The following is a 26,985-nucleotide window of genomic DNA, read 5'->3' as shown; positions in this document are numbered from 1 at the left end:
GAGTTTTGGAAGTCAGGCAGCAACAAAGGCAATCAATCAACCAGTAGGTTCATGGCCAAATTTACACAGAGCAATGGCCACTGGACACCAGATGCCAGGAGCCCGCACTGGATCTAGATACCAGTTGTTGCCTGTTGACATGACAGACACTGCTGCGCTCAGCATGGATCCTTCCCTACCCAGGTCATGCGTCGTCAGTCAAGGGTGGGGGTGTGCCTGGATGCCAGGGAGGCTCGGGCTGGAATTTTTTGCTTCTAGAGGTGAAGGCAGTCTGTGCCATCCGACCACTGGGATGGGACCCTGATGCAGAGAACCGTGAACAAGCGAACCCCACTGGTTCAACTTGCAAAATCATGGGATTTTCAAGATAAATACATCTAAGACATTATCTAGTTCAGATTCCAAAAGTAAAAGCTATTAACCTTTTTATGAATAGAGCACCACATACAAATGATATAAAAATGCACTGTTCTGCCTGCTGCTCTCCCTCAACGCTCTGACACCGACCTGCCCGTCTGTGAGATGCCTGCAAAGAGTGCCACGCCCCATAGTGACAATGAAGTGAAGGAGAGCAAATCATTTTAGAAATAGTTTGAAAATTCCCAAGAAGTCTTGGAAACTGAGCAGGAACAAAGGTGATAAAGCCGTGGCAAGCTTATGTTTTACCAACTGTTTGCTCGGTCTAGCTGAGTGAATTCAGGATTAGGAAAGGGACAAATCTCCCTTAACGTCTCAGAGAACTTTAAACAGAACCACTTCATTTGTGGTCTGTTCTTTCCAGTGCTTCTGCCAAACCAGAGTTTCTTGGCCCTCCTTGTCTCTTCTGGAAAACAAAGCGCTATGTGTCTTACACTGTTAAAACTTGCAGAGACTTCAAGAATGATTAAGATTCTCTTAGCACCCCATTAAATGTTTCAATTCTGAAACATCCCTTAGTTTGTATTCTGCCTCTGATCTTTTGTACAACTGTCTCTGTTTCCTAGGTTTACATTTTCTCACTACTACAAAATTACACATATTAATTTAAAAATTGTGCATGGAAAAAATTGTGCATAAAATGGTAATTTAGTATTCAGATTCATAATGCTAATCATAAGTAACCTTGAATATTTTGTTACACTACTATTTTAAAAATTCCTTTAAAAGTCAATGAAAAAATTCTAATAACTTCATCCCTATTAGCCCCAAACTGGAAACAACTCAAATGTTCATTAACAGGTGAATGAATAAACAAATTATAATGCATGCACACAGCAATTACTAGTCAGCAAAAAAGCAGAATAAAGTTCTGACTGTTGTGTTAATATGAATTTCAAAACCTCCAGTGGAGTGACAAAAGCCAGAGGCGAATGAGCAGGTGCTGTAGGATAACAGGTATGTAAAGCTCTAGAGCAGGCAAATGCAAATTACAGTGGCAGGGACCGGAACAGTGGGGGTCGGGGGTGGGGGGAGGGAAGTGGGGAGTGAGGAGGCTGGAAAGGGGCACAAAGGGTGATGGCGAACAGTGGTTAAAACTCAAACATAAACATCCACGAAGTCACAGGATCTTATTACCTGCCTCTAGACTCTTGGGAGAGAGAATGTTCACTTAAATTTCAAAGGAAGATTCTCATGAGAAATTAAGAAATCATTAGACTCCTTAGGCCTGCAAGACAAAATCCTCCATATGGGTCAACCATTTAAGAAAAACGTTCTCATAAAAATCCCACTGAAACTAACATTTAACAAAATATTATTTTATTGTTGAAAAATTAAAAATAGTAGACAAGCATAAGTAGTTACTGTTCCAAAGCAGAACAATACAGATATGTAAATTATTGCAGTTTTAAAAGAAAAGTATAAGCCAAAATAACGTCTATATAAACTTTTTTTGAAACCAACTCTGGTTTTTCCAAATGTCTTAGCACAATTTTGTAAAGTAAATTTCTAACACCAAAGAGAGATTAAGTTCAATGACCACGATATAATCTACTCGCCTGAAAGCAAGGTTAACACACACAATGTATTGAAAAAGTAGCAATGGCTTTCTGTAGAAGTCACTACAGAACACTTTCTAAACTGCCTCTTTACAAGGCAGAATGAAAATAAATATTCCACACATTCGAAAGAGATAAGAAACATGTATTTACTAAAATTCCCTTTGTTTTATGTGTAGGTGAGGGAAGTTCAACTAACGCTCTTTTTGGGGGGAAGGGGACAGGCAATGCTCATCTCCATAATTTTGCTTCACTCCTGTATCACTCAAATGCAGTAGCATCTTGGTCTCTCATAAACTAAAGAGAATAGGAGAAGAATGTATTACAAAGCAGTTGCTAAAGAAAATCTCAATGCTAGAGCCTTGCTACAGTAGGTTTACAACAACACAACCAAGTTAAGACTACACTGTATAACGAGGGCCACGAGGAGAGGCAGAAGGGAGTGAAAATGCTGAGACGCAAGACCAGCACAGGGACAGAGCTCTATTACCTTACTATTCAGGGAAGTAAACTCTCCCCCAGCCCACCACCAAAAAGCTTAATTTGGCAAGAATAACCTGTTGAGTTTTATATCTTACTTTCACCACAACCTTTTTCAAATAATTACTTCCACCAACCTACAGTTAAAAATGCAACTGAACACTGAAGTAAAATCAATTAACTACGCTTTTACAGCCATATCTGAACATTAGAGAATTTTTAAAGAGTACTAAACTTCTTAATAAGCACCTAAAAATACTCGGTATCTTACCTTAGCATAAGCAATAACATCTGTCAGTAACGAATTGGCATAAATTAGAAAAATAACACTACAATAGCCATTGAAAAGTTTTCATGTCACGAAACCTAATTTTATGTGCACTAACCTGAATCTCCTACTAAGCTGCACAAATTCTTTAAAAGCTCCTACTTAACTTTGGAACATACACATTTTGTATTCCATTTTACATTAATAACACCAAGATTTCTTCTAAAAAACCAAAATAAAACCCAAACTGGCAAACATTAACACACAAAGAGACCCCAAAAAATTAAGTAGGAAAGAAACCCTAGGAAAAAAATTGACAAGACTCAAGAGTTTAAACACCAAGGTAACAGATATATGATAAAAAAAAAAAAAAAAAGGAAAGCACTTTATAAAGAATATGGTAAAATGAAAAACCCGAGAAATCTCAAGATGTCTGTCAAGATGCCAGCAAAAGAGAGTATTTTTCTGAAATACTTTCCAACATGAACTTATTTTAAAAATAATTCTCAAATGTATATAAAAATGGGCACTTTATGGTGAAATGAACATACAACTTGAAAAAGAACATTTCTTTGCCCCAACATAAGAAGCTACAAAATACTATTCTGCTGTGTGCATCTATTATCGATGTCTTAAGCACATGACTTTTTAAAAACTAAGACAATTTAGGACATTAAATACTAGGATCAAAGGATGATAAAAGGCCGAGTTCTGAAAACTTTGAGAACAATCTTGGGTGGTGGCAAAATCACTTTTGACTTCAAACTGACTTTTTAAAAAACTCAATTCAACTTGTTTAATTATGAAATCTAACATGAAAAAAAAAATTGACTCCATCCCCTTAGCCATATAGGCTCTGAACTAATACAGACAATTTGCAATCTCTCTTTTGCCACTTTTTAAACTGAAGGTATAGATAAGGTTTTCTTCTAAACTTCCCCAGAAAGCACCAACTGTACAGAATAGCCAAGTATGGTAACCAGTATTTGTGATATTTTATATTCTCTCAAGGTAGAATTCAACTCCGTCTCTTAGCCTTCTTTTAGAATATACAATAATTTCATATTCAATCAAGAAAACTAACACTGGGGCCCTGGCTGGGTAGCTCATTTGGTTAAAGCATTGTCCCAACATGCCATAGTTGTGGGTTCAAACCCATCACGGCACGTACAAGAATCAATTTAGTGAATGCATAAATAAGTGTAACAACAAATTGATACTTCCCTAAAATCAATAAATAAAAAACAACAGAAAATAAGTTTATCAAATATTTGAATAAACCACTGTGCAAAATACACTAACAAGTTTTTTACTAGAATATTTAGCCAAATAAAGTACTAGTGTGAGTACCAGCACCACAGATTTTTAAGAGCACCTTTCCTTTGAAGAGCTTAAGTAGAAATATCTAAATGGAGTAACTGAAGAGTCCCTGATTAAGAGCTCGGTACATGCATAATCCCATCGAATTTTTCCTAACATTAGTAAAGCTACGTATCTGCCAGAGTTCTTTCAGAAATAAGCACACACTTTCTTTGGCTAACACTGTGGTGTTCAGGGCCGCACCATATGGCTCACGCGCTGGAAATATGCCACTACTGGTATCAAATGCAACACATCCCGAAGGTCTATGGGTCCCAAAGTGATCTAAATAGAAGCACAAATGTGTGCAAGCACTGGCTGGTAACATCCTTAAGGAGTTATGCCGAAAAAGAGTAAAGTCAAACTTGAAAATGTGACCATAACAACTAAGCACTCAGGTCCTTACTGGCATCATCCAGAAAAGTCTTCTTCATTAACTTATAAATTTATGGATTTCGATATTGCACACATTCAATTTAAAGCTTATCAAACACTAAGGCAATGTATCCCCACTCCTGGATTTTACATTCACTTTGGATGGCTCAAAGAACTGAGAGAAACTGATACCTTTCAAAAGCTCCCTCCAAAAAGCAATTATGTTATACTTTGAAGATGAATGAGATGTCAAGTAATATTCTTGGGCAAATTTAACCTATTTTAGTATTCCAAAAAGTTGTTTTTTACTAGTTTGTGTTCAAGACTAATTTCAATGATGTTGATACATAATTTGGACAGTTCAAGGGTTCTTGAACGTTTATCCAAAGTGGCACACAGAATCACTTTAACTTTTTCAAAGACAGGACAATTCTTTCACAGTGCATTTGATATGAAGATAGATATGACATTTGACTTGCAAGTGAGCCCTGACTTTACTCTGCCCAAATTCTAACACATCAAAATGGGATGAAAGTAATGATGAGATAAAAGAGGTTTTTACTTCTGTGGAGACAAACTGACTTACAAAAGCTAGATTAGCATTTTCTTCCTGAACAAACTCAGAATTGCTTTAGTTAGAAAAAAATTATATATTTATTTTCTTGTATATTGGCTTTAAAAAGTTAATTCTTCTTTCGTAAGAGTTGTTAGAAGTCATAGAATTCAACTAGATAGATTTCTACTCCAAAATACATTTATCTTTGGAAAATAAGGTAACAGCTGTAGAAGCAGTGTATTAAGAGAATAAAATGCAGTGATATGAAGTATGTGTAACAGTCACACATGAAAGTGTAAATATACAGAACCATTCATACACATTTATAAAGAGAATGGAAAGGTACCTAAAATAGCATTTTTATATATAAAATTTTCGTATTAAAATATTGCTCATAATAAATAAGGTGATATTATGAATTTCACTTCCCTCTTTCATTTTTATCTTTAGTAGTTCAGACTAATCTAAGGATTTGTTAAACTCCTATTGTTTTAAAAGGTGAATTACATTAAACTATGTTTAATAAAATCACACTGTAATAGTATATTTAAATAGTCACATGTCGTAAAAATTAGGAAGGGCCATTTAGAAATTATGGGAAAAAAGATTCCCAAAATAAGCCAAAATGATCAACCCTACAAGCCTAAAGTGCAATGATCAGCTTTATTTGTCAAAGATAAATACTGCTTTTAAGCTTGGCAAATTTGATGAGCATCACACAATGGACCAAGACTTTCTTCAAGTTGTTTGGAGTCCGCATGCCTGGCAGACCAGCGAACGGCAGGGCGCGGGAAGTGAGTGTTCAGTGTAGCTCAGTTGTTTATGGGCAGGTGTGACTTCATTCCTGTCCGTCCCACTTGCAGACACGGTAACTTGGAATAGTTCTTGAGAAGCTGCTCGATGGCAACGTGGCGGACATGGAGCTCTGAGGCTAAGGAATCTTTTTCTTGCAGTTGGTGCATTAACACTTCAAAAACTTCTGTAAAGATGTAGAAAGAAGTTCCATTTTTAGGACACAGAAAACTAACACTATGATTTATATTTCAAGTACTTTCACTGAAAGCATTGGGTAATAATGTTTGCAATGCAAGGGATCTGATACCAAGGAAACAGTGGTGTTTTGATCATTCGAGGGTGTTCTATACTTTGCATAGCCAGCTGCAATATGGAATTCCTTTTCTCCACCAAGTGAAACTTAAGTGTCATAAGCAATGACTATATGGATATACAGCAGAAATGGCAGTACAACTACCTCTGAGACACTTTTCCCAATCTGAAGTAGAAACAGGTTCAGTCAGTATCTAATATGACTTAGTGCAAGATAAGTGCACGTTAGTGCCTAGGTCTAGAAACCCAAGTGGCTTTGGAATCAGACTACTCGGCACCACAAACCTTGTTACTACTCTTAAAAGTCTCAGACAAAGTAACTTAAACTATGTTTTAGTTCCCCCTTATGTATTGCTTTCAGGAGAGTAAATCTGTCACAAGGTTACTGTGACGGTACAGTAAGTTTATACTTGTAAAGTACTTAACCACAGAGTAAGTACTTGATAAATATATGTTGCTATTACTACTGTTGTTATTATTATTTTATTATACTGAGAGGTTCTGTGGTCAAGAAATGCCACTAGCTTTGGCGTTAAACACACAGGGGTTAGAATCTTTAATCTGTTACTGACTAAATAAATGCATGATCTCTGTAAGCACCTTAACTATCTTTGGAGTGTAGTTCCCTCACAGAAATGGGAGTCAATTGTAAAACAAAGTAAAATAAGAGACAACTGGGGACTCAGAACACTGTTAACTGTTGGTGTTAGAATCATATTTCATGATGTTAAAAATTACTAGCCGGTATTTTTTTAAAAGATGTTACGAGGTTTGGATTACCTTAAAAAAAAGTTATCTTTCAGAGTAAATCCTGAAGTATTTTTGGACAAAACAATACTTTGTCTGGCATTTGTTTCAAGGTAATCCATGCTGAGGTCGGAGTGGGGGTGAGGGTAATGGGTGCAAGTGGGGATGAAGGAAAATTGGCTATGCTTTTTGTAACAGCTGAAGCTGATGAAGGTGGGTCAGGGGATTCACTGTCCTATTCTTACTGCCTTTGTGTCTGAAATTGTTCAAGACCAGGACTAAGACCTGCATTAAAGAGCTGTTAGGAAGGCCACCTGCACAGTGCCTGGCACAACAGTAGGGAGTCAATAAAATAGCAGGGAGTCAGTAAGAAGGTAGAGATTAAGATGTAGCCTTCATTTTCACTTAAAAAAAGAAAAACCTATTTCCCCTGCAGTTCATAAGGAAGTTGTTCTCTTATTCTTTACGCTCTGGAAACTCTTAACAGGTTCTAATCCCATTTCCAAATTTAAATGCAGATAAAGCTAATGTTACCCTGTTATAGGGGATTTTCTATATCAAAATTTTCACATGCAAAAAAAAATTGACACCAATTCTTTACCCTGTATTTGCTGTTGGAGCTTTGCATTCAGTTGCTTTACCTCACCAAAAGTCATCGAATTCACTGAAACATGAAAATATATTCATTATTACCACAACAACCCGAGAAAAGAGGCTGCCTTCATCACTAACACAGTATCTTATTTTAAAAATATTTGTACTTATCTGCCCACATAACATTCCGCAGTACCTTAGGATTAACTCCTGCAGTGTGGAGTTTTTAAATCCTAACCTCAACCCACAGTAAAAAATATATCTTATATCATCCCCAGTACACCTCCCCTGAAACAAGTTTCACTGGAAAGCACTTTATCAGGTCCACTGGATTCTGCTATATCCCATCAAGTCAATTTTGCTTAAACATTACCTAGTTCATGATTCCCAGTTTGGAAAATACTACTATAAAATACTGAGAACAGTCTGAAAAATCATGTTGTCTATCCAGTTACATAACGTTAGATATGTAGAATCAAGAAGTTTTATAAAAATATACCCATGGTCCCTTCTTGCTCTAGCATTATTTGATTTTAAGTCAATTAAAATTATCTCAGCTTCTGTGAACTTTTGGAGATGCAAACTGAACGAGTCACTTTTCTAACGTTAAATAACACATTACCGTTGACCTTCAGTAAAATGTCAGATTTTTGTTTTGAAATACCACTCCCAATTAGTCTTGTAGGGACTGGCAATGTGACAACATGTGCAAGCCAATGGTTGAGGCTGGATTTTTACTCTATATGAACCTTGAACTTTTTCGTTCAGTTTGTTGATTCCATTTAGTTTAATAATTTAGAATGGCAAAACAACTCATGGTACTGCAGGAGTCCAATGCTTAGGATGTAGTATGGAGGATTCCAGAGAACTGATGGAGCGTTTTAAGACATCTCATTTTTTATGGGGAAAACCCTGTCACTTAAATAGTCTATTTACCAAATCTACAATTTTACAGCAAAATTCTTAAAACACCAAATACATAAGGATGTAAACAAAAAAACCCCAATAAAACTCCGTTTCACCTTTCTCCCATTTTACTTACATTCCTCTCTGCTGTAATGAGGATGCTGGGTCTGGACATCTGCCTCTTGATTAGAGATTGTCTCTTCTTTTTTCTGTGCCTGGTTTTGACTGTGAGACCACAGTCCACTACTGTGGCATAAAGTGGCACCCGAATCCTGTAACACAGCCAGCCCAAAGTCTGTATTTTCTCTCTGCCCCAGTATTCTTTGTGTGCAGTCCGAGAGGCCAGCTGTACTTCCATCTATCCACTTAGCAGAATACTTTGGTACTTGGGAGTCACACTGTGGGAATAACTTTTTATCTGGGTTATGCCGAAAATTTAACAGGTGATCCTGGGGATTTTTAGAACATTCAGAATCTGAATCTACATCCTTATTTTGTGCATACTGTACAATCCAGTTTATCTTCTTACTCAAAATGGTTTTAACGTCTTCATAATAAGTACTTTTTGAAAGCTTAGATCGAGGACAGTCCTGATTTGCAATCAAATGGTATTTTTCAAAGCAGTCTTTATGGCCCCTTAATGATGTGGTGTGCAAGAGATTAGATTTTGGTATTCCTATAAAAAAATAAAAGAAAAATTTGCTTTTCCAAGTTGCATTAATATACAAATCTTAGTAAAACACAGTCACTGATAGTTTGTAAACTAGAGAAAAAATGCTAAAGGATATTGGTATTAATAATATAAAATGTGGTCTAATAATTCTGCTTCAATTTAACTATATATTCAGTAATATTAAATTCTTACAAATAGTAAAGCCTTTTTAAGGACTTAAAGATTTACCTTTCACTTTAGTCTAGAGGCATGTTATTACATACAATATAAACAAAAACACTACTGAAATAGCAATTTCCATTTACAGAATTTTGGCCTTCACATTACTGTGCTTTCTTCACAATCCTTCTGAAGTACACACTAGCAAAAATTGCTCTTATAGAAATGTTTGATCATTTTTTCCCCTGACAAGAGCATAGTAAATCACGTTCTTCAATTATTAGTTATGTTTTTACTGGGGAAAAACCCCAGAACCAGAAAATACATATTTTAATAAAAGCTTCAGAAAGTCAATGTACTGTTAAGATATTAAGTATGAATAAAAGCATCTAAAATGTTTTTCCACACTTCAGTTTTATACTTACCAAAACTTTATCAAGATAATTTTATCTTCTAGAAAAATGCATTACACAAAATTATTTTTCATATAGCAGTAAATTCAATCTGACAAGATACAGTAGCCAGAATAATTCTTCAACTCACAAATGTTCATTATACATCATAAATAATGGAAATATTCTCCTTACACTTTTGTATCTCCCATCGTTTTTAGTAGAGCTTAAGTATGGTAAATCAATTGTTTTTTTAAAATATAGAATACATTTCAAATGTAAATTTCAGACTACAGAAGGTTCATACATTTTCACAGGTTAAGCCTTACTGGTCAAGTCAAAGAGCAGTGAGTTTATACTGAAGGTGAACAGGGATGTGGAGCTGAAAGTGAGTGCCTGCCGGAAGCAAGCGCTCTAAATCTGCTTAGCTTCAAAAACAGAGTAAGTGGAAAGCCACTCAGGTGCTAGGCTAAAAAAAAAAAAAAAAAAAAAAAAAAAAAGTTTTAGCTGACTCATCAGAAAAAATACATCCTTTGTTTTAAAAATTGAAGTCATAACCATTTTATTAACTGAGCTCCAAACTCTAACTAATGGTAAGATAATGAAGTACTTGCCCTTTAACGGTAAACCAGCTATAAAAGTGCTTGTGAACAAACAAATGGGCTCCCCATCGGTCCTTCACAGGCTGTGTGAGCACACCTCCTGGACACCGATATTATAAGCACATGTGAACAACTGTTCTCATGAGGTAAATTGTAGTATCTCAGCATTGTTTCTTCCACTGAACAAAAAAAATGAACTTAAAACAGAGTATCACACACTTTTTAAATACCTCTTTCCTACCTGTGCTGCAATTATGTGTGCATACATTTTTTAAAAAATCAGTTATTGTATCTGTTTAGGTCACATTTCCAGCAAAGTTAAAATACTTAAGTGCAAAACCTCAAAGTTCTATTTGATAACCTAGTGTACACTTTTGAAACTAGGTAAATTAACAGAGAAAGTTCACAAACCTTGCTTGTCAGAAAAATACTAACAATTCTGTTATACAGGTTTTAGATCATAAGTAAGACAAACTGTATTTAGTTTGAACTATAAACCACATAGCTCCACTATTCTGTTTGATTCTAATTCTGCTCTGGATACACAGCAGGCAGGTAGAGAGAGCTGGAAACCTGCCTGCTTTACTCACTTTGGAAAAGGTGTTCGAGAGCTTCCCCCTGCACTGTAAACTCTGTTACTTCTCACTGGCGAGAGATGACCAGCCAGCCGCACGCCCAGCCCCCACAGTAAACGTCTCATTCTCATTCCACGGCCCCAGTGCTGACCCCTGCAGCAATGATTTATTCAATACTTGAAACTAAAAAGTAAATTAGAAGATTCTCCTTCAAGTAAAAGAAATTCTTTAGCATATAAAAAGGTTCAAAATGAGGCTACACAAAAGTGATTAATGTTGCTGTTACATTTTAAAAATTTATTTAGAAACTTCAGACATTGTATTAAAAAATTATACAAAACAATGAATTTCCCCATGTACCCCACAGCTTTAACAACAGGTCAATATAATATATATCTATTTGAAGAATAACGTGAGCTTCTAAAATTTTTTTATTCAGTGTTGCTTCTTAATAATTCATGTAACACAACTTGCTTCAGAAATAATTTTTCTTTAAACTATTACTTAAATGCCAAAATGAAAACTAGGAACCCAGCTAGCACATGATAATATGTACACAGTAATCTGCGGAGATGAACAGCAAATCAGAGAACCACTCTATTCAATTTACTGTGAAAAAAAAATACACTACTAAAAGTTCAGATTCTGATATTCAGGAGAAAAATCCCCTAAAAATGAAACAAACAAAAGTGTTACCGGCAAGACTTCCGATACGGTGTACATTTCTACTTAGACATGTCATGGGCTTCTCAAACTCACCCTGCCTAAATAAGCTCTTTTCTCGTTCTCACTAGTGGATTCCCAAACCCCATCCTCTGAGTCTGGCACCACCAGCTGCTTAAGGAAGAAATCTGAGTGCCCTCCTTGACAGCTAGCTCCCTCCCCACCTTCCGAGACATTCTGCTGTCCATCTTAACAGATTCTCCCCTCCCCACCCCCTTAAAATCTAGCAGCGCCACATCTCAAATCCTGCTTCATTTCCACTCCCACTACACTATCTGGGTCATCATCATCTCTGTCTAGTTCTCATTTTCTCTAAGAAACATTTTCTAACCACTGACTAGCTTATCACACTGGATTTTCCAATGGCCTCTTCACTGGCCTTTAGCTCCTGTCAGTAGGTTCTGTGAGAAAGAGGACTGCATCTGTTTTACATGCGTCCTCAACGTCACTGCCTGGCACACAGTGAGTACTCCAGAAAAAAAGAGTGAAATGAATACACAAAAATTGAAGTTATATTCAAACAAACCAAAACTTATTACCAATTATCATTCAAGGACTCCTGCAATGAATTTTTTTTTTGCCCATCCTAGCAAGGGAGCCAGGCTGCACAATTTTGCCAGGCTGCTCAGAGGTTAATTAAAGGCATCTTCCAGTGGACTTACTCCTATATTGAGTTTAATGGGCCATTTGTTTGACAAACTGATCAGTGGCACTGATACAGAGATGCCATTCCGGTGGAATCATTCAACCTGCCAAGCACAGTGAGGAGCTTCTACTCAATTACAAATTTTAACAGAAAATTTACACATATACTGACTATTTTAAAAGGGCCATTTTACATAAACTGTAGCTCATTCATCCAGATCTTTATCTCTTCTTTTAGCATGCTAAAAATGTAAAACTTGAGTTTTGAAGTTCAATTTGAAAATATTTGTTACAGAAACATAGTGTCCAACCTGTGGCCCAGGATGGCTATGAATGTGGCCCAACACAAAATTGTGAATTTACTTAAAACCTTTTTTGGGTTCATCAGTTTTCATCAGTATTCGTGTATTTAATGTGTAGCCGAAGACTTCTCTTTCTTCTTCCGGTGTGGCCCAGAGATGTCAAAAGGCTGGACACCCCTGGTTTAAAATATCCCATGTAGTAGCAAAGGACACACACACACACAAAAAATGTCATACACTGACTACTTCAGATACTTGAACAAACTACCTTTTCATCTAGAAAAGAATGTAAGTAGCCCACTTAATTTGTATCTAATATACATGGCATTTGATAAACTCTTGAAGTGATTTTCCCCCCACCTCATCAGTTTGAATATGAGAAAAAACAATTGCTATTTTCAGAGATCCCAGTTTCCCAACTGACTTTTCAATTTTAATTGCATTTACAAGTGTAAATATTTCGAAGCACTAATTTGTTTTCTCAGCAGCTTTTGAAAGGGAATGAATCTAAATGCAATTAAATGAGTTGATAACTTTTGAAGAGCTGAGTTATAAGGAATTTCCAAATCAGTTCAACAATAACTGCCTATAACTTGCTTACTAATAAGAATTTTGAAGGCCAATGTAACTGATATCCTATTATGAAAACTTCTTTCAAATGTACTTCAAATATGTCCATGTAACTTTTTTGTCATGAGGTCATTGTTTTTAGAGAACCAACACCTTAACGGGTACCCATAAATGCTAATTTTTTAAAGTAGCAGTTTCTTTCATCTATTTGTAAATTTTGTTCATGATTACAGTTGTTCTAATTTCCCATGGTCCCCTTTGCCCCAACTCTCCACTTCCCAGTCGATCCCCACACCGCTGTTCATGTCCACTGGTGATGCACATGCTCTTTGTCTAATCTCTTCACCTTTTTTCAACCAGTCCCAGCCGCCCCCTCCCCTCTTCAAGCTATCAGTCTGTTCCTTGTTTCTGTGCCTCTGATTCTGTTTTGCTCATCAGTTAATTTTGTTCCTTAGGTTCTAATTACACGTGAGCTTGTATAGTATTTGTCTTTAATTGCCTGGCTTATTTCACTTCACCTAATAGTCTCCAGTTCCATCTATGCTGCTGTAAAACGTACGAATTCCTTTTATACTACTGCATAATATTCCACTGTGTAAATGTAGTCACAGCTTTTTTTATCCACTCATCTCCTGATGGACACGCAGGCTGTTATCAAATCTTGGCTATTGTAAATAACGCTATGAACATAGGGGTGCATATATTCTTTTTGTGTTTTGGGATTCTTTGGATATATTCCCAGAAGTAGTGTCACTGGGTCAAAAGGCAGTTCCATTTTAATTTTGTGAGGAAATTCCACAGTTTTCCACAGTGGCTGCACCAGTCTGCATTCTCACCAACAGCGCACTAGGGTTCGCTTTTCTCCACAACCTCACCAGCACTTGTTTATGATGGCTACTCTGACAGGCATGAGGTGGTATCTTGTTGTGGTTTTAATTCACATCTCTGATGGCTAGTGATGCTGAGCATTTTCCCCCTATGTCTGTGGGCCATCTGTATGTCCTCCTTGGAGAAGTGTTTATTCCGGTCCTTTGCCCATTTTTTAACTGGATTGTTTGACATCTTGGTGTTGAGTCATAAGAGTTCTTTACATATTTTGGAGATTAAACCCTTGTCTGATATGTCAGCAGCAAATGTTTCCCATGTAGTAGGTTCTCGTTTCATTTTACTGATGGTTTCTTTAGATGTGCAGAAGCTTTTTAAATGTGATGTAGTCCCATTTGCTTATTTTTTCCTGTTTTCCTTGCCCTAGGACATATATCAGCAAAAATATTACTATGTGAGATATCTGAAACTTTACTGTCTATATTTTTCTCTAGAATTTTTACGGTAACACAGCTTACATTTAAGTACTAGTTGCTTTTAGATAGTGGCTTTTCAGAAATTTATATAGGCAGTATATTTCTGTATGAACAGTGGTATTTTTAAAAAGCTAATCTGTCCCTATTTAATAGTTTTCTCTTTTATCATTTTCCACCTCATCTGATTTTATTATACCACTCTCACATTCTTTGAGAACCCTCCCACTAACCCATATGGCATGCTATCCCAATTTCTATTCTTTAAGTTCCTCTTGAAGATCAATTTAAGAAAACCTGGTTAAACCCAGAGAAGAGCAAAAGACACTCAAATGTAGATCTGTCTACTTACCACTCTCATGAATTTTTCCATGCTTATATGGAATCTGACTATTGTAGTGACATAATTTTTTCCCTTAATAAGATATTCCAAATGGCACTAAAAAACACCCACAAAATGAAAACACTTAAGTTCTATCACATGTCCCATTATCTTTGGCCTTCCCACCTATAGCCTCTTGAAGAAGACCTTTATGATGTGTTCACAATGAGGTAAGCTATGCTATCTTTTCCTCATGGCTCATCAGCTGATCAGGGTCAACAGCCCCGTCTGCCAGCTGACTACACTCCTGCTGCATGGCTTTGTAGTTCCCACACGTCCGAGTCCTAGCATCCGACTGCCGCGTGCAGTTCACTCGATGTCAGACTTCACCATAAATCTGATCACTGTATTTCGTTTCCCAGTCAAAGGAATGGCTTAAATAATTTGGGTATTCCATAAGCAGACCAAATATAATACACCCACTAGCTGGATGTAAAGTGTAATACACATGTGATCACATTGTTAGTAGATTGGCTCTAAGGGAGCAAGCACTTCATCTTGAACTTCAAACTCAAAACAGAATGATAAAACGAAGTGTCAGTTTTCCAAATGGTGGGTTTTTGTGTCCTTCCTTAACATTTAAAGAAGGCAACAAGAATTTAGTTACGACTGCAGTTCCAGGTTAACGTGCTGTGAAGAAATTTTAAACATAATGCCTTCAAACCTGACCAGCAATTTGTGCAGTGCCACTTCCAAACATTTGTTTATGAAGCTCGCATTTTTCCCAGCTTAAAGAATTTTCCATGAGTAAGATGTTTTTCTTTTTATGATGATCTTATCTTGGTTGCTAAGAGAACGAGCACCTGCATGTTTATATGCTGCACATATTAAGAATCTCGAGCTTCTTTAAGCAAGTGTGAATTGTAAAAACGGGAGGATAGCTGCATTTAGTTGTACTAAGACAGACTAAAAAAACTGAGACACTACTTCTTTGTTTCTGAGGGTCAGGTTTCTACTTCTAATAAAAGAGGCAGAGGGAAAGCTCTGCAAGTAGAGGTGGCCACCAACAGGCAGAAGTCTGGGTCCACACTGCACACAAGGTTTGCGTAGACTATGAATATTTAAAAAAAAATCACGTATAATATTCAATTTCTTGGTTTCTCTTAAAAACGAAATCAGAAGATCTGGCAGCCACCTGTTACTAATAAGAAATAGCTAGTGGCTGATCATAGGGCAAGTGCTTTTCAATTCAAAGCAGTTCCTATTGTTTCCCTCATGAGTGCAGGTACCTGTGACATAGCAGGCTCTGTGGCCATGTCTGTTATGACAGTTGTACTACATGCTATGGCTACATGCTATGGTAATAGTACAGGTCTGGGTAGCTTCTGTGTAAATATTGCTAGTTCCAGAGATGCTTTGATACTCAATTCGATCCTGCTATTCTGCACTTGATGAGCAAGCAGCAGCAGCCAAGCCATGGTTCAAGACGCATTATGAGCACTGTATCTTATTTGTAATCATAGCCATTTAGTAGGATGACGCTCAGACCGTGTATCCTGCCATGGAACGAAAGGCAGGCAACTAGACTAAAGGGGAGAAGGCAAGGATGGACAGTCAGAGCACCTACTTCCTTTCTAAACCCACAGTAGGGCAGGCTTCTGCCTCTTGGAAATTTTTGTTAGTTGTCTTATGTGCCTTAGTGAGTGCTGTGATAAGAGTGCCCCACTTCCTTCCCCCTCATGCCTTTAGCTAACTCAGGAGTCATTTAAGAGTCAGTTGTGTACAAGTATCCAACGTGCTGTTTAAAAAGTAATTAAGTGATTGTTTATCTTTTCATTGCTAGCAGATGGAATTATTGGCAACCACACCACGCCAGCATACAGATGGGCTCTGCAACTTGTTTTTCCGTATTTTGAGAATCACAGCCCTAAAGAAAGATATACCAACAGGTGGTCTTTAGATAGCAGATTTCAGCTTAGAGATATTTTATTCCGTTTTAAAGTTTTTGTGTGTGCTAAGAGAAGGATAAAGCAGTTAAAGCAACTTAATCCAATAAGTGAATTATAAAGGCAAATTTCAGTAAGCAAGGTGTTAGTTCATAATGTTAAAAGATAAACTTAACCTCAAATAACCGAGGAAGCCAGGGTAGAACTTAGTTCTTGTGCTGATAGGAGATGCAAATTTGCAAATGACTTGTCAAAACGAAAAACCTGTCTCAGTGACTCTTTTTCATTAGAACAGTTGGGAAACTGGGGAAACACCTACATAACAACTGTCATTACTAACAGGGTACAAGGACAGCAATCCATACTGGATTGAACTCATTAATGTAGCTACCTGTCCAACAGAACTGGGACAACGGGCATGTTCTGTATCTGTGCTATCTAAGGAGCTGAAATGCAGCCAGTGTGACCGAGGAACTGAAGTTTTAACTTTAATTCACTTGAATTTGAACACCCACTTGTGGGGAGGCTACCAGATTGGACAGGCAGTTTGTTCACAGGTAATTTATGAAGCCAAAAGGACATCTGCAGTAAGAATATGATGGAAACTATCCATGTTCTTACTGACAGTCAAATATGAAATACTAAGCTTATAGAAGCACAGAACATAAAAAGCTCAATTTGTTTTTCTAGTACTTAAAATGTATCAAGTTAGACCAATAATCCAATTGACAGAAATTACCCTATTTGTTCACTTTTCCCTCCTAACTAGCTCTAATTGAACGTACTACCTTTTACTCTAAGTTTTTGTGTATGAAGGTATCATAATAGACTCCTAAAAAACGACTCAAACTAACTATAATATGATTGCATTATCAGTTTTAAATATCTACTTGTGTGTGGTATATGGAGACACTAACTTGCAGGAAAAAAATCTTTCTTAAAGATGAACTGGGTTAAAGAATACATGTTACTTAAGAGAGAGCCCCCCGCCAAAATGCCCTCATAGTAACACCAGATGAATGGGGGCACAAAGTAAATTTATAGGTTGTAACGCAAGAAATGTAATAGCCACACGAACCCTTTGCCCTTCATCTCCTGAACTGCTGTATGCCCAGTTAAAGTTCTGCATGATTTATTTCCTTACAATAAAAAAAAAATAAATAAAAAGTTGTCCTGAAGCTATTTTAAAACCTCAGTTTTGCATCTCAACTTTTTTGCATACACTGGATTCACTGTTCTGGAAATTCTAGTTGACTACACCTTACATAAATGCTTTCTAGCAGCATCTGATAAACAGAGATATTTAGCTAGTGAATTTGAAGGCAGTTATAATTCAGTTACTACTAATGGTAATGGTAAAAATGAAGATTGATGGGAAACAATCCCTACAACGCACCAACCATTCCATAAGAAAAACTTAAGCTAAAAATGCAATTGACTGATGAATCATACTGCCAAATGCTAAAATACAAATATTTTGACCATGTGTGAATTGCATCATAACAATTCCAGAGTAAAAAGAACTTTGACCTAAACAAAGGAGTTAGAGAACTGGCACACAGTGAAATGTTTTCATTATGAAACAAATAGGTTTTTTTTTAAATAGTTGATTGTATGGTATTAAACCAGTAGTGATGGAGGACATAACAAATGACAGGACCTGCAGCTTGGGACATGCCTTTGACCAAAAGTCTTCCTTTGGGAATTTAAGCTACAACACAATGAAATGGGAATGTAATCAGACAAGCAAAAAAGATGTCCACATAAGAACGTTTTAGTACTGGTAAATTGGAAGCAAACTAAGCTTTCACCAACAGGATACTGCTTAAATAAATTATGGTTCAATGGAATGCAACCTTTAAAAAGAAATCAAGATGGTAGAATTTTACCTACAAACATGGAAAGATGTTTCTAACCCATTAAATGAAAAGACTGGTTATGAAGTAATGTATATATAGTTTGATTTCATTTCTTAAACCCAAATGACCACACATGAGAGTGTACATGCCCATACACACTTGACTGCAAAAAATAATGTAGAAGAACCAAAAACATTAAAAGATTATTGATGAATAGGTAGGATTATGGTTAATTTTTTTCTATATTTTAATTTTTTCTATAATAGGCAAACTTTTTTTCAATGAAAAACATTTAAAAATGCCTTACAAAGAAATGCATTTGGTTTGAGAGAAAATAGTGTTCTTTAGTCCCAGACAAATTAGTCTTTATGTACTGTACTGTATGTTCCAATGAACTAAGGGAAACAAAAAAGATTTAGATAATGAAACGTAAGAGACACACACACCTAAAATTCTGAATTTCTTTTAAGATTGTAAGAATTTTTTTAGGCTAACAATGTATCTAGCAAAGAGAAGTATTTAACCTTCAAATGAAAGCTGTTCTCCCCCCAAGTAAAATCATAGCCACATTACAGCTTTATCCGGCAACCTTGCTGCAGATCCAAAGACCCAAAGGGAGTGAGGGAAGAAAGACACTGATAACTGAACACAACTCAGACTGTTGATAAAAAGCAAAAGGAGTAAAAGGATGTGCTGAGCAGCTGCTCCGTAAGGGCAATAATGGTGGTTAGAACACAAAAAAACTACTGAAAACCAACTCAAGATAAATTCAAACCTCTTCAAAGTGCATAAAACATTAAATTACTGTGTCAGTGGAGAAGCTGTTGAATATACCAACCAATCACAGCAATCTTTTCAGTGATATTTCATCTTTTCAGATGAGAAGAGAACAAACCCTCTACATTTGAATTTAAATTAGCAGCAACATTTGCATCGCAAACTGTTTTTACCAAAAGGCTGCTGTATTCATCATTCCTGTTGTGATCCTCACAGCAGCCCTGTGAACTTTGGCAACGACATTACTTGTATCACCTCCACTGAATACATGTACCCCAAAAAGTAAGTGGTTGCATACTGGGAGGAAAGAGAAGTAAACAGTGTTTAGGGGAGGGGGAAGGAGGGAGGCAGGGACAGGGAGAGATACCGGATCATGAAATGTTTTATGTGTCATGTTAGGGAGTTAAAAGCTTAACCTGAAGAAAATGGCAAGGAATCAATGTAGAGTTTTAAGACAATGAATGGCATGATCAGATTTTGTATTTTGAAGACCTTCTGGTAATATACAAGAGAAGAAAGGGGAGCATGGGGCAGTAGGGGAAAGGGGGATTAAGTCCATGAAAATAAAGTAGTCTTGAGATAATATTGGTAAAATAATTTATATTTGTTTTAATTGTCTTATCCTCAGCTACTAGAACAATTTCTAGCACACGGCAGTTGCTCACTTAATATTCACTGAATGTGTGTAAAAATTGCTATGGACTCAACCACACAGCTTTAATTCTGAGTTTTAAATTTTTATGGGTGCAAATTATTTTGTTTTACAAAGCTACCCGAAACAGATACACAGTTTAAGGCAGACACTGCTCCCTTGTTACAAACTATAAATCGAAGGCTTAGTGTTTAATGGTTTTATTCTCCTAGTCAAAATCCTAAAGATGGTGTGCTAAATTGGATTAGAATAATTTATATCCACTCTAGCCAGGACTACTGCTGATAACACTTTGATAATTCAACAGTATTACTTAGCCACTTTGATTTCAATCACTTAGTATTACCTTTTATCCCCCAATTAGCAATAATTGGGCCTCGGATGTATCCCAGTCGCTATGATACTGCCACTGTGCAAAGCTTAGTATTACCTTATTTGAAATTCATACTTAATTTCCTATATAATACAGAGATTAAATTTAAGGTGCTACACAAGTACATTCCAACTTCAAAAGTGCTATGCAAATATAAAGTTATGTTTTCTTTATGTTACACTCAATAATAAACACTCGAAAGTTTTCTTAAGTTTTATTAGAATGTCAACAGAAGGACACTAATTCTTAATATATTTAAAAAATTTTAAAAATGTTCTACTGATGTTAGTGAAATTCAACACTCATTATTTTCTGAACTCACATTAGGCTTTATATTTTAAACTGCTCTTTTAGTTAATACCAACGTATGATGTTTGCCATTATGGCAAAAAAGGGGAAGAAGCTAATACCAGACGGAGTTACCTATATACAGCTTCCCTATCACAAGGGATGGCCACTTTTACTTTAGAAGAAAGATACTAGTGTGTCAGAAGCAGGACAGAGGAAGAGTTGTTGATAAGACTTCAAGTAGTCTTGACCTCCAAACTACCTCAAGAATTTAAAATTGAGATTCAAACTGCTCCTGACTACTGACCATGTGAACAGCATTTCAGGCAAAGACACAGAGAATCAAGAATGAGATTAAACATAAGCATTAGGTTCATCAGTGCATTAACCAAGAGAAAACACCCATAGACTCTTCTTATTGGAAAGATTACGAAGGATCTGAACTTGGGCTGGCTTCACGAAAAATCCACAAATTAGATGAGAATAAAGACTGAGATGGACTTCCCTGGCTGGTGTGGCTCAGTGGTTGAGTGCCAGCCTAAGAACCAAAGGGCTGCTGGTTCGATTCCCAGTCAGGGCACATGTCTGGGTTGTGGGCCAAGTCCCCGGTGGGGGGTGTGTAAGAAGCAACCACAAATTGATGTTTCCCTTCCTCCCTTCCCCCCTCTCTAAATAAAATCTTAAAAAAAAAAAAAAAAGACTGAGATGGACTATAAAGTCTGACTGAGATGGACCAGTAAGCATTAGTAATCCATACTAATCAACTAGCAAGATCAACTAATCAACTAGCATGATCAACTTACACTGGAAACTTCGCTTAGCACAAGGGGAACTGACCCAGTCTTATAAATATAAATAAAAAAGTTTCTCTGCAGAAAGGGAAAGAAATAAATTATTAGAGAAAGGTAAAAATAATAATTATTCGCACAGCATTTTGGCACAAAATAAAAGCAGATAGCATGAAGTAACAGATTGGAGCCCTGGATCATTTCCCTCTCTAGTCTCATTTCTAACTTTGTCAGATACCAGTGAGTTTCATTATTGGCTCCTGACACCCTGAGCTACCTTCTTCCAAGCCTCAACAGCTTAGGGACAGTAGTAATTTGGTCATTACACAACTTTTGAAAATTTTAGCACAATGAACTATAATGACTATTAGTGTATTTGATCATATACTCATAAAAAGTTTATAGTGTCTTAAGGCCAAGGACAGGATATCTGTATTAAGAAGTTTATGCATCTGTCTCTTAATTCTAAACATAGACAAGTTTTTTTTTAAGCTTTTATTTATTCATTTTAAAGAAAGAGAGAAGGGTGAGGGGTGAGTGAGAGAGGGAGGGAGAGGGTGAGGGAGAAAGAGAGGGTGGTGCGGAGAATGAGACACATCCATTTGTTGTTGCACTTACTTATATGCATGCACTGGTTGATTCTTGTATGTGCCCTGATTAGGGACACACCTGCAACCTTGGTCTATCAGGACTATGCTCTCCAACCAACTGGGCAACCTGGCTGGGGCTGACAAGTTATTTTCATAGAGACTTATAGTAACAAAAAAAATCTGTGAATATTTAAAAATATTTGTCTTCAAAGTATAATTCTTAGGTCTTTGAAGTCTATGTCTAATAAGTATATAAAATGTAGACACCATTCCTTTAATTACCATAAAGTCACAGAAAAAAGGCAACTTAGAGCCATGCTCAGAATACGAAATGTTTCCTACAAGATAAGATTGTCTTTTGTTATTTCTCTTTCTTCTTTTCTCTTCATTTTATAAATATATGCAGGCACATAGCTTTTAAACAAGAGGCCATTTGATCAGACCACTTTTGATCTGACATAAGCAACAAAAGATATAAAACTTTTCTGTTTATTATCAATGTGTGAACTCTAAACTCAACTAACTGTGGACTCAAATGCTAGCCTTGGGCCAAATACATGGTGATGGAAGATGACCTGATTCTGGGTGGTGAGTGCACAATACAACATGTAGGTCATTTATCATAGAAATGTACACGTAATACCCATGTAATGTTATTGGCCAATGCCAACTCAATAAATTTAAAACAACAACAAACTAACCTAAAAGCTCCTTAAAGCTTTTTTAACTAGCTTCTTAGCTGGAAAAAACAAAAAAGAATGCTGTAGAGCAAATTTAGCCATTAGTAAGCTAAGAAACCAGGCAACAGCAAAATTACCATATTATAAAAAAAGTTATACCAAATTAGTAAAGGAAAATGTCATATTTTTTAAAGTTCCTCTTACAGTCTAACATTTACTGGCTGGCACTGTGCTGAGAACATGGTAGAGGAAAGGAAACTGCAAAAACATTTAAAAATGTTTACTGACATAGAAAAGAATATGCCTCATTATTTTTAGGTATGGGATTGTTTTATTACCACTTTTTTCCATTGGTTTCTAAAAACCTGTACACTGATATACAAACTAAAATTTTGTGGAATTCTCTTTTCCAAAAACTTCTAAGATTTAAAAAATAATCTTAGGGTACTAAAATAATTATAATGTACTAGCTCATCAATGTGGCTAATATGAAAATGTATTGTATTTGCAAGAACTGAAAACTGACTTCAGATAAACTGAGATGAAATTTTAATCCTAAAATAATTTTCTCACAAAGGAATAACTGGCATTAAAATCATAAAACCTTGAGTGTACAGAGAATATAAAATAGTTTTAATTCAAACTGAGAACTGGTTTTGTCTTTCAAATTAAAGACAACTATTATTTCAACAATGTAGGACTTATGTCATGCTTATTGAGATAGCTGTTATCAGGGATGAGATATTAATAAAGATGGTACCTGAAAAATATTTGTATATTCATTATATAATGATTGAGAACCAGTTAAAAGACATGCCAAAAAAAAAAAAGGTAGAAAAGCAATTGTGAAAGTTTTTTTTCTGTAGAAAAATTTTATCACAGCATGAATACCACTAATGATTTAGCAGGAAGCATTAGTTAGGAAAAGTTGGCTAACTTAATAGCAGTGGTAGCCAGTTAGGATTCAGGACAACAGGTTTCTAATATTTGCCCTATCAACTGAAATAACTACTGACAGTAGAAGATCAATGGAATTAAGTTCACATATACTAGAACTAGATCATCAGGCTTCAAAGGCAAGGACTGTCAATTACTGCTGTAACACTTCAAAGTATATTTCTTAGGTCACATCACCTCTAAAATGGATAAAAGTACCCATCCCAGAGCTATTTCGAGCTGCATAAGATAATCCACATAAGGTGCTTAGAACAGTGTCTGGCACAGGACTGTTTACAATAAATGCCTTCGACTTAACAATAGCTTGCCATCACCACTACCGCAACCCTGAACAGTCCAACGATCTGCCGTTTCCTTCTGTGTAAAACACAGGTTTGAGTTAGATCATTTCCAATGCTTGTGCCCATCTAAAATGAATATCTACAAGTAAAAGAATACATAGGGCCAACTCTATTTCCAAAGAACATAAAATTATAATCTTTTACTCTAGCATGATGAAGGGCATGGTCATTTAAATGCTGCCAAAGAATCATGTTTTTTAAGTAACCCCTTCAAAATTAGTTATATTTACTATATTTATTAAAACCAACAGGAAACCTACAGGAAATCCATGATCTCCCATCAATAATCCTGTTCAGCAGCTACAATTCTTTTTATTTATTTTTATTTTATTTTAATTGTTGTTCAAGTAGTTTTCTTTTACTCCCATCCCAGCCCACCCCCCTGCCTTCCCCACCTCCCTCCTCATTTCCACCCACCCTAGTTTTTGTCCATGTGTCCTTTATACTTGTCCCTGTAAACCCTTCCCCTTTTACAATTCTTATAGAAAGTATAATAACTGTCATAACCAATATGAACTTAAATAAAAGATGACTGTCACTAAATGACTCATGTTTTAGTAGTCTACTTATGGTTATAATTTTGTCTTTTACTATAGAGTATCTAAATATATTAATTTGGTGCCCACAACAACTTCTGAAAAGTCCTAATAGGAATCTCAAAGTTAATAATCCTTATGTGTTCTTTTTTCCTTCCTTTTTTTAAAGATAGGAATATTTATTTCTCCTACTTAATTTGTAAGTACAGAAAATGAAAATTTTCAAATATGCAAACCAGCAAAAGGAATGTGATACTGCTTTGAAACCACCCAAAATTTACAGGTCTAACAAAATCTGCTGATGTTACAATTCAACCTTCAAATAACAGGTAAACTTTTTTATTGCAAGAATATTAAGATTCTTTTTAGTGTGACTCAAATATTTTTTAAAATCAAGAGTTTTAGAAAAAGTGGGGGATAACCATAATAGCACAAACAATAAAATTAAATTAAATTAGAGTTTTATCATGACATCAAAATTAAAGAAATATTTTCCATGTTTCTTGGGACCAAACTATTGTTATCTAGAGACAATTAACTATGCACTAATCCAAACAAATAGAGTTTTCAATAACAGAGTTTTTTTTTTTATATTTGGAGAGCTCTTTTTCAAATACTCTTAGGGATACTAGTAAGAAATTTCAAAAGCCTTTTTATACATAAAAAATTAGTAAAGGTGTGTGAGACCACTGAAAAAAGGTTATCTAAAAACTTAAAAATCTTTTTCTAGATAATAAGACAGCACTAGGAAAAGTTTCTAGCTCACCGCTAGGTACTAGAATGGTGGGTTAAAGGAATTAAATTACACTTGTTCAACAGAGTAAATGTTTGGTTACCATAGCTCTTCATGTTAAAACAACATGAAACACACACATGCACACACACAAATGTCTGTTAAAATCTGACAATTTCATAAACTCTCAAAGCAGAAAACATGTGCATCAGTCAATAATCATCTCATTTTTAGTGTAAGTAGAGGTAGTACCGTGTGTAAGTTTTTTAAAGAAAGATTTTTCTTAAATTCGTGGCTAACTACAGCTTCATTTCCATAAACCCTTATCTTTCATAAATAACCACACTTCATACTTGGCCCAATTTGCAGTCATTTAAGAAAAATTTTAGTTTTACCTTATAACTAGGTTCACGTAAAGTAGCTGTAGAAAGCTCAAGCCGTAAGATGAATCTATACTCTGTACTTACCCTCAATACTTAGCTCAAAACAAACGTGGCAGAAGGAGAGTGTCTCTTTCTCTGTTCCCAGTTTACAAACACTGCAAATGTTGTCATCATTCAAATCAATGTTTACAAAGTGCTCTTCTTCGTTCATAGTGCCCCTATTAATAAACAGAAAAGGAAAGTTGACGCATTTTCAAGAACTTGCCCTTAGGGCTTACAGCAATACTAGGAACTTCCAGGAAGAGAGGGATGCTGTTAAGTTTATCTAATGCAATAGCCCATCAAACAAGCATCGCCATACTTGCACTTCAGTGTGCAAAGACACAAACCTAGTAACACTTAAAGCCTTGCCATAGGTGATACTACACCCAAGGGCTTTTTTGGATCCTGTATTTCATTTGGTTGAGATGGGTGTCTGAAAGAAAGCGATTGGCGGGGATTCCAGTCCGCCCCTCCATCCCCGGAACGCACGCAGAAAGAACAGCAGCGAGGCCTTTTCCGCTGCCGGGGTCTGTCAACCTACTTAACGCAGTTAAATGAAGGAAAAACGACCTGTTCCGGACCCCGCTTTGTTAACTTCATTGTGTTAGATGTGTTCCACTAACTCGGCGTAGTGAGGCTTCCCGTCGGAGATCGCGGCGGGAAAATGCACGTGGAAACTCAAACACCCGGGCAGAGCGTCCCGCCCGCTTCCAAAGCACCCCAGGGTCCACAGCCCGGCAGCTGCTCCACCGTGCAGGTCAGGCACCGCCAGAGGCGGGGTGGCCAAGTCCGGCCGGGAGGAGGTCCCGGCCGTAGGTTTCCCTCGCCCTGGGTCCCCGCCCACTCAGTTCAAGTCCGAGGACCACAGCCGTGGGTCAGCCGGACTCAGCGCCTAGGGAAGTCGGGGAGTCGGACCGAAGCCCAGCCTCCGACGTTGGGAGCCGCGTCCGCTGCTCAGTGGCCGCGGTCCCGAATGCATCTCCCTTCCGTCCTAATGGGAGTTCGAGGGAACGCAGAACTCGGAGCGCTAAGCCCGCGAGACCGCGGCGAATGCAGGTCGGGGACCAGAGAGCAGGTTCCTTACCGTCCAACTCCGCGCGCCGCCGCAGCCGTTCTGTGCGGCTCTAGCTCCCGCACTATTGTTTCCGGCCGCAGCGGAGGCGGCCGCCGCGCGCCTGGCCCCGCCCCCTCCCGCCGGTGCCATCCTCAGAAGGCTCTGGGGGTGGCGGCGGCACTGAGGCCGTAATTGCTTGCTGGGACCGTGGCCGCGAGCCTCACGCCTGCCTTCTCCAGCCTCGACGCCGCGTCTTCCACTTGCATGCTGTCCTGATTTCTCGTCACTTCTCCCGGGTGTCTTAGCGTTCTCTGGAAAGTGGCGCTTCGCACGCCCCCAGCTCCGGCCAGCAGATAG

General features: G+C 37.0%; 1 protein-coding gene across 3 annotated transcripts; it reads right to left on the bottom strand.

Moving 5' to 3' along the window:
- Positions 1–1,720: 1,720 nt before the first annotated feature.
- C2H21orf91 (chromosome 2 C21orf91 homolog) lies at positions 1,721–26,761 on the bottom strand. Of its 3 annotated transcripts, none has more exons than XM_028505231.2 (5): positions 26,659–26,761; positions 25,617–25,750; positions 8,505–9,044; positions 7,470–7,532; positions 1,721–5,993 (listed from the first exon to the last, which is right to left on the bottom strand). In XM_028505231.2, the coding sequence occupies exons 2-5, from the start codon at positions 25,741–25,743 to the stop codon at positions 5,827–5,829; spliced, it is 897 nt and encodes a 298-aa protein (XP_028361032.1). In that variant the 5' UTR covers positions 25,744–25,750; positions 26,659–26,761; the 3' UTR covers positions 1,721–5,826. The 3 variants fall into 3 exon arrangements, with proteins under 3 accessions (XP_028361032.1, XP_035873450.1, XP_035873451.1); XM_036017557.1 differs by lacking the exon at positions 26,659–26,761 and adding an exon at positions 26,116–26,612; XM_036017558.1 differs by lacking the exon at positions 7,470–7,532 and having other exon boundaries at positions 5,864–5,993; positions 25,617–25,749; positions 26,659–26,728.
- Positions 26,762–26,985: the final 224 nt, after the last annotated feature.

This window comes from Phyllostomus discolor, chromosome 2 (genome assembly GCF_004126475.2).
Source record: "Phyllostomus discolor isolate MPI-MPIP mPhyDis1 chromosome 2, mPhyDis1.pri.v3, whole genome shotgun sequence".
Taxonomy (NCBI): Eukaryota; Metazoa; Chordata; class Mammalia; order Chiroptera; family Phyllostomidae; genus Phyllostomus; species Phyllostomus discolor.
The sequence above is the reverse complement of the archived record's forward strand: the minus strand, read 5'-3'. Positions and strand labels throughout refer to the sequence as shown.

Bases quoted from the DNA above. Each gene is read 5' to 3' on its own strand.
- C2H21orf91 (XM_036017557.1), bottom strand. From the start codon at position 26,174: ATGAAGTTAACAAAGCGGGGTCCGGAACAGGTCGTTTTTCCTTCATTT. The intron at 9,045-25,616 runs GTAAGTACAGAG...ATTTTTTTATAG, and splicing joins TTTTGAGCTAAGTATTGAGG to GAATACCAAAATCTAATCTC. The intron at 7,533-8,504 runs GTAAGTAAAATG...TTCATGTTTCAG, and splicing joins TCATTACAGCAGAGAGGAAT to TGAATTCGATGACTTTTGGT.